This window comes from Arachis hypogaea, chromosome 12 (genome assembly GCF_003086295.3).
Source record: "Arachis hypogaea cultivar Tifrunner chromosome 12, arahy.Tifrunner.gnm2.J5K5, whole genome shotgun sequence".
NCBI lineage: Eukaryota > Viridiplantae > Streptophyta > Magnoliopsida > Fabales > Fabaceae > Arachis > Arachis hypogaea.
In genome coordinates this window covers 17,449,164-17,461,329 of record NC_092047.1, presented here as the reverse complement: position 1 = coordinate 17,461,329, position 12,166 = coordinate 17,449,164, and the positions used below count along the sequence as shown (strand labels likewise).

The 12,166-nt window shown below is 33.1% G+C and overlaps 1 protein-coding gene across 1 annotated transcript; it reads left to right on the top strand.

Moving 5' to 3' along the window:
* Positions 1-11,410: 11,410 nt before the first annotated feature.
* On the top strand, positions 11,411-11,827 carry LOC140176646 (uncharacterized). The gene has a single exon (XM_072208181.1). The coding sequence runs from the start codon at positions 11,411-11,413 to the stop codon at positions 11,825-11,827; it is 417 nt and encodes a 138-aa protein (XP_072064282.1).
* The last annotated feature ends 339 nt before the right edge of the window (positions 11,828-12,166 follow it).

Below are 12,166 nucleotides of genomic sequence, written 5' to 3'. Positions count from 1 at the left end.
GCAGTCTTGACAGCATCTTCGAAGTCTCATATGCCTTTGATACTATCGACGACCACGATAAGTTCGATATGCTTTACCACACCACGCTCAAAGAATATGCAAGAAATTCTTCTCTGTCTGAAGCTTTGGGATTTCACCATAGGATAAGGTCTGATGGGTTAAGCATGATGCATATAAGATGTTTGATAGAATGTCTCATAGAAAATTTTACCATAGAAGGAGATGACGGAAGGATTAACGGAAGAGATGACGAAAGGGCTATGCGACCAGATCTATTATCTTTCGAGGACAAATTTGATTATTTTCTTCTTTCGAGGACGAAAATAGAGATCGATGTATCTTTCAGGGACGATTTTGACTATTAACTCTTTTCTAAAAGATAAATCTAAATATTGTGCCCACCTAAGAAGCAATGATAGTTTAGTTCATAAATCTCAAAAACTAAGCACTAGATACAACATTCCTTTAGAAATGCACCCAATTCAAACGGATACTTTTGGCTCTAAAAATTTTAAATCCTAAAATATTTAAAAAATAACTTTCTCACTTTATTATTGTCACAAGTATAAAATAGGTTTACTATTTTTATGAAATAAAAGGTACTTATATTAAAAATTCAACCTGTAATGAAGGAAGAATGATTTTCAATATTATTTTGACAAAATGTAAACAAAGCAAGCATGGAAGTATGGAACATTAAGAAATAGCATAGTGTTGAATTGCTACAAAACTTTTCATATATGTTTTCTTATATTCTTTCTTTTTTTTCTTTGTAAAATTCTCTCTTGTACCTCAAACGAGTATTTAAAATGTATTTAGTTTATACTTTAAATTTATTTTACACTAGATTCAATTATAAATATCAGATAGTTTTAATATTTTATTATATTCTAGAACTAGAACGTCAAAAACTATAAAGTGTTTTTAATTTAAACACAATACTGATATCTTTGTAAATTAATTTATTAGTAATTTTCAGGCCTGAAAAGATTGTAAAAAAAAATTATCTAAAATTATTAGGTTAGTGTTTTGATTTAGTTTGGATCTCTCTTAAATCTTCATAATGCTTATAAAAATAATATATGTAAATTTTTTAGACTCGTGTCTGACTCAATCTGAATCATTCTTAGACTCAGGGACGGACTTACGGGGGGCGAGTGGAGGCCTCGGCCCCCCAACTTTTTTAAAAAAAGATTAATAGTTATAAGTTATTAAGTACGATTTAATTTTTTTTAAAATTTATTTAGTATTTAGTCTAATATAAATAAAAATCCAGTCTAACCTAAATATTAATGATTTCTAATATTTAAAAAGTAAGTAACAATATTAAAAGAATTTGAAAAGATATTATTACTAATATTTTTTAATTAAATAAAATTTTCAATTCCCATAAAGTATATTTTTTTCTTCTTGTGAGCGTCCTTCTTGATTCATTTGGTATTAATTTTCTCGGTTTCAACTACTACAAATGAGAGTTCTTTTTCAGCTATGAATATTGTGAAGAATAATTTAGAAACAAAATGAAAGATAAATTTCTTGCTAATTGTCTTTTAATTATATTGAAAAAAAATTGCAGAAAAATTTGACACAAATTCTATTATCGATGAATTTTATGAAACGAAGAATCGACCACTTCGTTAATAAAAAGTACATATATATTTTTTGTACTTTAAAATATATTCTCTATCAGTATATTTTTATAATGCATTTTACATTATATAAATTTTTGCATAATTTTTTAATATTATATATGTTATTGGCCCGCATGATACTATTTCTGGATCCATCCCTGCTTAGACTTAAAAAAGTGTATGTTAAGAATATTTAAAATTCTTAGTTTTAATTTTTAAGTATTGAATCTAAATCAAGTTTAGTTGTAAAAAAGTTTAATGCAATAATATCTAATAATTCTTGTATTAAAGATAATCTAAATCATCTTACTTGTTAGCAGTGTCAATTAATACAATAAATGTTGATAAGCTTTCTATAATTTACTTAATTAACTTATCAGAACAAATTATTTTTTTTTGAAATACTTTTGCATTTCTTACGTATTAGTTAAGAATTTATTTGGTTTATAATATGAAAAATTTTACAATGTTAAAGGAAGATTTTTTCATCACCTACTGAATTTATGTATCATGCTATATAAAAATCACCTGAATCTCGCTCAGTAACTTTCAATAGTTGCAAAAAGTGCTAATATTAAATAATTTTAATATTGTTGTCATATTTTTTTGGTATTTAGCCTGTGGTTTAGGATAGATAATTGTTGGACGTGAGCTTATGTTAAGCTGCATACAATGTAAAAAAATAATAGAGTGAGCGGAGAAATAAAATTTTCATGAGGTATATAAAAAGATCTAGGGTAAAAAGAAAAAAAAAAGGCTTACATTAACTTAACACCAATATGGTTGATATTCACCATACAACTAAGGTCTATTCTGTCCAATGTACGTGACATCCATTTTGAGGTGTTTAAATAATTTAGTGTGCTATACGCAAGGTAAAGAAAATCGAGATTTTACGTAAAATTGAAAAAGCAAATTAAGTACGTAAAACGTAAAATCTTAACAAGATTTAAATCGTAAAATTGTTACCCCTAGTAAAAATTTCATAAAATCGATTGACTCATTTAAAATCGTAATATCGGAAGATTTTAAGAATTAAATCGAGATTCTAGCTATTATGACTATACGTATATAGTTGAATGGAATTAGGGGTGGAAATAGGTCAGGCCAGGCCAGACTTTGCTCTTAACAGGCTTGGCCTGTCATGTAGTCAATTGGCCTGAGTCTGGCCTTGGCTTTTTTTTAAAGTACTAAGCCTAGCCTGTTATTCAGCCTGGGCAGGCCTGAAGCCTGCTAAAAGGCCTGATAATTTTTTTTTTTACAAAAATAAAAATATTATTTTAAAAAAATTATTTTTTAATAAACATATTTATATTTAATATGTCATATTTAATATTTATAAAAAATTTTAAATTTTAAAGTATTTAAAATATACAAAACTATTTATAATTAAATATAATAAATTTAAAATATCTCATAATTTTATTAATAATAAAAAAAAATTATTTATATATGTAATTATGTACTAACAGGTCCAGGCAGGCTTGAGAAGCCAATAAGGCTAATTAGTGAGCCTGAACCTGGCCTATTAACATAATAAGGCTTTTATAAAAGTCTGAACCTATGCCTATTTTATAACAGGTAAGGCCAAACACAGACCAGGCTACAGGCCCCTGGCAGGCCGCCTGGCCTTTTTCCACCATTAAATGGAATATTCAATGATATTGGTAGTCTTCCGATTAGCCTCCTTTGCGCATCACTTCCCCTGGTTCTCTCTCTCTCGGACGCGTCTTCTCCTTTAGCAGCGACGAAACGACGACAACCCCGAGCAGAAACGGCGACTGCTTGGCAGCTTGAGGCGACAACAACAACACACAACTTCCCTCCTCTCGCACGCATCACAGCGGACAAGTCATCTGTGGCAACGACTTCCTTTGGTGAGCACGAATCGACGATGATGGCAGATCCTCTCCCTTTGGCGCTGCTCTCTGTCTCAACGTCTCTCTCCTCTTTGTGAACGGCAGCGACAACGACGTGGAGCATAGCAGCGGCGGTGCGACCGCGACGACTGGCGCAGCTCCCTCTCCTCATGCGATACTCTCTTCTTTGCGTGGGGTGGGCGTGTTACGCTGAAGGGGGTGAAACAGGGGTGAGGGTGTGGCTGAGGCAAGGGGTTTAAGGTTAGAGTTTCTCAATTTGGGAATTTAGGGGTTTAAGGTTAGAGTTCCTCTTTGTTACTAGGTTTGTTAAATTTATGAAACAAACTTGTGTAGAAGATTTATTTTTTATAATTATATGATTTTGGTAATATGAATTTGGATTAGATTGTATGGTTGCCTAATACTTCGGTTTAGGATATGAGTTTTAGTGATTAGGGGTAATTTTGTAAGTTTATAATCAATGATTTAATGAATAGTTATTTGGGTTTAGTATTTTGGTGTCAGCTAAAGCCTCTGTCAATGAACCTCAATGTCCCTCCACTCTAGGGCTGACAATATATACCTTATCCGCATATGTTCAATCCGACCTAACCCAATCGAGCAGGGTTGTCTATCCTACCCGTTACAGGTAGGGTAGAGTGCAGGTTTACTTGCGGGTAGGGCGGGGTATGGGTTTAGAATATACTCTATCCTATCCTACCCTATCCTATACCCGCACCCTTAATATATTATATATTTGAAAATTATATATATAGTGAAGAAAGTGAGTATTAAATCCATAACTTCTTTCTTGTAAAAACTCAAAATAACTACTAAGCTAATCATTTTAACTACTAATTTATTATGTTATTTAAAGAGTAATGTTGCTAGAACTTAGAGTTAGAAGAAGAAAGACAAGACATTTATCATTGTTTGCGTTATTTTAATTTTATTAAGAATTTAATGATCATGCTATTTATAATTTTATATTAGTATTTAAGAGATTTTCAATTCGCGAGTAGGATGGAGTTGAACTTTATGTTTTTAACCTACAGATAGGATTAGATTAAATCCAAATTCTATTCTACCCTATGTTATTATATTCATTGCCAGTCCTACATTCCACTCACACCTAATCACTACTTTCCTTCACTCTTTAAAACTGCTTTCCTTTCTTTGCATGATTTATGCCACATGGCCTGATAAAAAGGTTATTCTTTTTTCTCTTCCTTTTGTCATAAGCAAAATATTTTGGTAACTTTTGCCCAAACAAACCAAGTTCACTTGTAAAATTCTTCTCGTATAATGTTAGATTTACAAACTAAAACATCCACAAATATTTTAAAATACTTAATGATATTTATAATTAAAATGTCGTAACACCAAGATTAATTTTTGTCACCATTAATTGTTAGATAAAATTTGTCATAATTGGAACAAGTCTCTGTGCTTACTCTTTTTTATTGAGCAATATTTAGATACATTTTATAATACAGAACATATATATACAATAAGTTTTTAGATTGACACGTACGAATGAAGGAATTTTTCTTTCCGTACCATAGAAATCTTCTAAAATGATATTTGTAAGTTGATTTGCTTGTAAAAATAGATAAGTTGAGTCAATAAAATCATAATTTATTTATAAGGAATAAATTTGGCTTGATCGACTCCAATAACTCGACACTCATATGTTTTAAATTATAATTTTCATGATCCATTTATATTTATATTTTTTATTTATTAAATAACTAATATATTTTTATAAAAATTAATATTTATCGTTAATGTTAATTTAATTATTTATTATCAATTATTTTCTAATATTTAATATTGATTTACATATATATTAATAGTTTTTTTTGTCAGGTGACATCGATGTTGTTTTTTAGGGAAACGGATCTTTCACTAATGTTGTTATTGGGCTCAGCAACCTTATACTAAAGTCACAGAATGCTTTAATTATTTCAATACAAATGTCACAAGCTCATTTATCGAATCTCAATTAATAGCTAATAAATTTTTTTTATCACAATGATAAAAAGATGACAACTGAATAATATATTTTAAAAGAATAATAATTTAATAAATAATTCTTAAAATAGTAGTATCTCAATTTTAAAAAAAAAAAAATAAAATGATAAAATTGGTTTAATAATCTAATATCCCAATAAATTTGATGAGTTTATATTTTATATTATGTATTATTTTTTTTAGATTTGTTGACTAATTTATTAAGCTTTCGATAGTTTATTATCAAAATATATGTATGTATGATAAATATTTTTTATTTGTACTCTATAGATATCAAGTAAAAAAATTTGTTAAAATTATGCAATAATTAAAATAAAAAGTGAATTGATCGATTTAAGTCGTTAGTTCATATGATTGGAGTTAATTTTATGTTTTTGACTCGTTTCAAAATATGGGTTAATCATTTTTTCAATTTGTGTTTGCTGCTAGTGATGAGTTGGTTCAAATCTGCCTTACCTATTTATTTGACAGCTATTATATATATATAGCTATAGATATCTTAACAAATAAAGAAAATTAAAAATGCTTGAAACAAAATTTAATTATTTTCTTTTTCTTAACGTAAATTCTTTGAAGTTTGAGAGAAATAAAAAAAAATATTAATGTTCCATATAGCTATGGACAATGTACATCTTCAACCTTCAATCAAATTTTAAATTTTGGGTAAAGTATTAAATTGGTCCCTAATATTTGAGTCTAATTCTGTTATACTTTTTAAGATTTAAAGTATCCTATTTGAATCCAAAAAAGATTCATTTAATTCAATGTAATCTTGCCGTGAAGTCAATGTTAAATAATTAAGGAAACTTAGTTTTCAGATATAGAAAACTTATATAACCAAACTCTTCGGTTGCCAAGGGAAGTTTCCTGTGATAGAGGTTACGGTTATCCTGTCGTCGTTGCCACTGGCGAACTTTCCAGCGAAGAGTGAGTTCTTGAAGATACTTTTCATGTGCTTAAACTAAGGCCAGTGGCTTGCGTTGATGCATCCACTGCTGATCTTGTGCCTCGCGAGTTTGCACTTCTTCTTTAGGAAAGGACATTAAGATCTGGTGAAACAATGACATTAATTAATTAACATTGACTTTATGGTAGAACTATATTAAAATTAAATAAAATTTTTTTGAATTCAAATAGGACACTTTAAATTTTAGAAACTAAAACAAAATTAAATCCAAACGTAAGAGACTAATTTAATACTTTACTGTTAAATTTTTTTACTCTATCCGTAAGACAAGGTAAGTACTTGTGATTTTGCTCTATAAAATTATTATTATATATACAGCCATAACCATTGAGTAAACAAAATAAAAAATTTGAATTTGCAGTTTCTTCACATCAGCTTTACTTTTTTAATTAACAATAAAAAAAACTTTTATGGCTATATATTATTTTTCTATTCGACATAATTCATTTCTAAAAAATTATTTTTATGGTTTATAATAATAAAAAAAAATATTATTCCTTAATCACTTTTATATCAATTTTTATTGTCCAATCAATTGATCTAACATAATAAATCTATCGCAAAACCAACTTCTAAGTCACATTATTAAGTTTTCTTTTTCTTTTTTTGTGTACTACGGTTAACATGAACCTTTTAGTTTTTTATAAAGGTGAAAATAAGTCTAAGTTTACTATTAAGATTATAATATAATTAGTTGATTTAAATTTGACCTACAATTTAGTATATATATTAAGAATTAAATCTCATTTTGTTATTAAATTTAGTCTTATTTAAAATCTGATAAAAGATATGATATTTTTATTGAAAAATTATTTTATACGATACACCAAATTCAATATTTACAATATACAAAAATATTTAAATAAAATATAAAAATTAAAAAAATTTAACAATTTTTTAATTATAAAGAATTATTCATATATTTATTTATATTTTAATATGCTCATATAATAACTTAACAGATCTATTAAACTTATTTATAAATTTAGGTCTAACTAACGTACTAATAAATTTAAATTTTAAAAAAATATGAGACTGAATTTAGTCTGTAACAAACTAGATTAGACAAAGTTATGTATAGATCAGATTGAACTTCTTAGAAATTGTGATGAGAGAATGTGAGAAAAAGGATGATGTTATTTAGTTCTTTTTAACTTTAAAGGAAGATGAATTAGCGCTCATCACTATTAATTTGTTTAAAGAATTAGCGCTCATTATTATTCTATAGATTTTATTGTTTATATGATTTTGGTAGTATGAAATGCGATTAGATTGTATGGTTGCCTAATATTTCGGTTTAGGATATGAGTTTTAGTGATTAGGGGTAATTTTGTAAGTTTATAATCAATAATTTAATGAATAGTTATTTGGGTTTAGGATTTTGGTGACAGCTAAAGCCTCTGTCGATGAACCTCAATGTCCCTCCACTCTAGGGCTGACAATATATACCTTATCTGCGCGTACTCAGTCCGATCTAACCCAATCGAACAGGGTTGTTTATCCTACCCGTTACAGGTAGGGTAGAGTGCAGGTTTACTTGTGGGTAGGGTGGGGTGCGGGTTTAGGATATACTCTACCCTACCCTACCCTACCCTATCCTACCCGCACCCTTAATATACTATATATTTAAAAATTATATGTATAGTAAAGGAAGTGAGTATTGAAACCACAATTTCTTTCTTGTAAAAGTTCAACATAACTACTAAGCTAATCATTTTAACTACTAATTTATTATGTTATTTAAAGAAGAATGTTGCTAGAACTTAGAGTTAGAAGAAGAAGGACAAGACATTTATCTTTGTTTGTGTTATTTTAATTTTATTAAGAATTTAATGATCATGCTATTTATAATTTTATATTAGATTTTTTTAAGATTTTATTGCTTTTAATTTTATTGAACTTAGTTTTTTACTTTCTATTTATTAATTTGTATGAAAGATGGAATGCTTGAATTTTATATTTGTTTGAAAAATTTTAATTTTTCTGCTAGTAGGGTCAAATATGATAGGGTTGAGAATTTTAAAGTGCAAGTAGGATTAGGATTGAGAGATTTTCAATTCGCAAGTAGGATAGAGTTAAATTTTATGTTTTTAACCTGCAGATAGGATTAGATTAAATCCAAACCCTACTCTACCCTATGTTATTATATCCATTGCCAGTCCTACATTCCACTCACACCTATCACTACTTCCCTTTACACTTTAAAACTGCTTTCTATTCTTTACATGATTTATGTCACATGGCCTAATAAAAAGGTCATTCTTTAAAATACTAAGTTTACTTGTAAAATTTTTCTGGCATAATGATAGATTTACAAACTAAGTTTACTTGTAAAATTTTTCTGGCATAATGATAGATTTACAAACTAAAACATTCACAAATATTTTAAAATACTTAATGATATTAATAATTAAAATATCGTAACACCATAATTAATTTTGTGTCACCATTAATTGTTAGATAAAATTTGTCATGACAAGTTCCTGTGCTCACTCTTTTTTATTGAGCAATATTTAGGTACATTTTACAATACAGAATATATATATACAATAAATTATCAAATTGACATGTATGAATGAAAGAATTTTTCTTTTAGTATCATAGAAATTTTCTAAAATGATATTTGTAAGTTGGTTTGCTTGTAAAAATGGACAAGTTGGGTCAATAAAATTATAATTTATTTATAAGGAATAAATTTGGCTTGATCGACTCAAATAACTCGACAATCATATGTTTCAAATTATAATTTTCATGATCCATTTATATTTATGTTTTTTTATTTATTAAATAACTAATATGTTTTTATATAAGTTAATATTTGTCGTTAATGTTAATTTAATTATTTATTATCAATCATTTTCTAATATTTAATATTAATTTACATATATATTAATAGTTTTTTGCCATGTGACACATCAAAGTCATTTTTTAGGGAAGCGGATCTTTCACTAATATTGTTGTCAAGCTTAGCGACCTTATGCTAAAGTCACAGAATACTTTAGCTATTTCAATACAAATGTCACAAGCTAGTTTAACTAATTCCAGTTAACAGCTAACAAAAAAAAATATTACAATGGTAAAAAGATGACAACTGAATAACATATTTTAGAATGATAACAATTTGTTAAATAGTTCTTAAAATAGTAGTATGTCTGTTACGACCCAGCCCAGCTCGCACGCTGGCTGACCCGGCCCGAGAACATTCCGACCCGCTCGGTTGGGTTAACGCACATGATCTGTCCAGTCTGTGACCCAGACACGCACCCCCGCTACCAGCTGCATGACAGTTGTGGGGAAGGAAACTTCCAGGAAGGAGGCCTCCCTGTGTGGGGCCCGCCCTACTGACAGGATATATAAGGGGAGGGTCCTACCCCTCCCCCAAGGTATGTCATCATATCACTTACTCCCATACCACCTGCAAATTTTTTGACTTGAGTGTTGGAGTGTCCTTGCAGGTGGCACCCCCTCGCCTCACGAAGAGCTCAGAAAGTCGGCTGCCCCCGCCTTTCACGCCACAGATCCAGATTGTGGCTAGCACCCATCTTCACACCCAGCAAACACCTCCGAACCGTCCGGTAACCGACCAACCGACCATTGGCGCCGTCTGTGGGGACTGGCCGATATGGACTTTATTTTGGGTCCAGTAGAGGCGAACAACGAAGGCGGGCCCTGTGGGGAGGGGATGGACCCTAGAAGCGGTAGGGTAGCCACAGGGGCTCCCTCTCGCGAGTGCACTAGATCTCCTCGCGGCAACCCGAGAGACGACCCTAACAGGTAGTGACAGGGCCATAATAATACAAGAACTGCGCCACAGAGTGCAAAACCTAGAACGGGAAGTGGCTGGCAAAGAGCACCAACAACTGACTCCGAGTCAAGACCGTTCCCGGTCTCCTCAAAGGAGAGAGAGAGGTCTCCGAAGAAGTCGTTCCGGGCGCACCCCGAGCCACCGATCAGGGTCAGAGAGCCAGGAAAGTAGGAAAGTGCCCAGAAGACGGAGAGATCCCGTGATTTACTCCAGATCAACGTCAAGAGATACCGTAAAGGAAGACCAAGAGGGCAGCAGAGAAAGACCAAGGGGAAGCCAACCACATCAAGAAGACAACAGAGAGAGGTCAAGGAGAAGCCGACCGCACAGAGAAGACAGTAGAGAAAGACCGAGGAGAAGGCGACAACTAGTGGTCATGGAGGCAACCCCTTTCCACCATTCGATCCTGAAGTCCGGCTACCGAAGCACTTCGATAAGCCAACGGACATGAAGTATGATGGGACCCCCAGGAACACCTAACGGCCTTTGAGGCCAAGATGAACCTGGAAGGGGTGGGTGATGAAGTAAGATGTCGCGCTTTCCCGATAACCTTAGTGGGACCGGAAATTCGGTGGTTCAACGCCCTAACCCAAGGCTCGGTGACGACCTTTGGGGACATCGCCCGCGCCTTCCTAGCCCAGTTCACTACACGTATCGTAAAGGCAAAGCATCCGATCAACCTGCAAGGGGTAACCAAGAGAGTTGGCGAACCGCTAGGAAGTACCTAGACAGGTTCAATGACGAGTGCTTGGAAATTGACGGCCTAACCGATTCGGTGGCCAGCTTATGCCTGACGAATGGATTATTAAACGAGGACTTCAGGAAGCATCTTACCACCAAGCCCGTATGGACTATGCAAGAGATCCAAAACGTGGCTCGGGAGTATATCAATGATAAAGAGGTCAGCAAGGTCGTGGCGGCCAATAAGCGGCAGCCTGCCTACAGTCAAGCTCGACAACCCGGTAGCGGAGAAAGGCCAAAGGAGCACTCCAAGGACGGAGCTTCAGCCAAGCAGAATACGAGGCCTTGCTGGGCAGATTAGTTTTGGCAAAAGAGGTCAGGGCAACCAGAATTGAAGTGTGCAGCGACTCCCAGGTCGTCACATCACAGATTAATGGGGGCATACCAAGCCAGAGATTCCCTATTGCAGAAATATCTGGCGAGAGTCAGAAAACTAAGTGAGGAGTTTGACGAGATAATGGTGCATCACGTACCAAGAGAAAGGAACACCCGAGCGGACCTCTTATCAAAGCTAGCAAGCACCAAACCAGGAACCGGGAACCGATCTCTGATACAAGGCTTAGTAAAGGAACCGACGGTGACCCTGCACGTGGCGCAGGCAACCGACCCTCCATCCTGGATGAACCTAATCATGGATTTCTTGGAAAAGGGAGTACTCCCCGAGGACGACAAAGTGGCAAAGGCGTTAAGAAGAGAAGCGGCCAATTATGCGGTAATACAAGGCCAGTTGTTCAAGAAAGGGCCCAGCCAACCCCTGTTGAAGTGCCTACGCCCCGACCAAACAGACTAGTACTAAGCGAGGTCCACGAGGGATGTTGCGACCACCACATTGGTGGAAAGTCCTTGGCCAGAAAGCTTGTCCGGGCTGGTTATTATTGGCTCTCAATGATGGCGGTCTCGAAAGAATTTGTGAAGAAGTGCAAAAGCTGCCAGGAAAACGCTAACTTTCATAGGGCCCCGGCAGCCAAGCTAAGCCTGTTAACAGCTTCGCGGCCATTTTCGCAATGGAGAATCGACCTGCTGGGGCCTTTTCCGGTTGGACCAAGGCAGGTCAAATATATAGTCGTAGCCATTGACTATTACACAAAGTGGGTAGAGGTGGAGCCGATGGCCAGCATTTTCTCGGTCA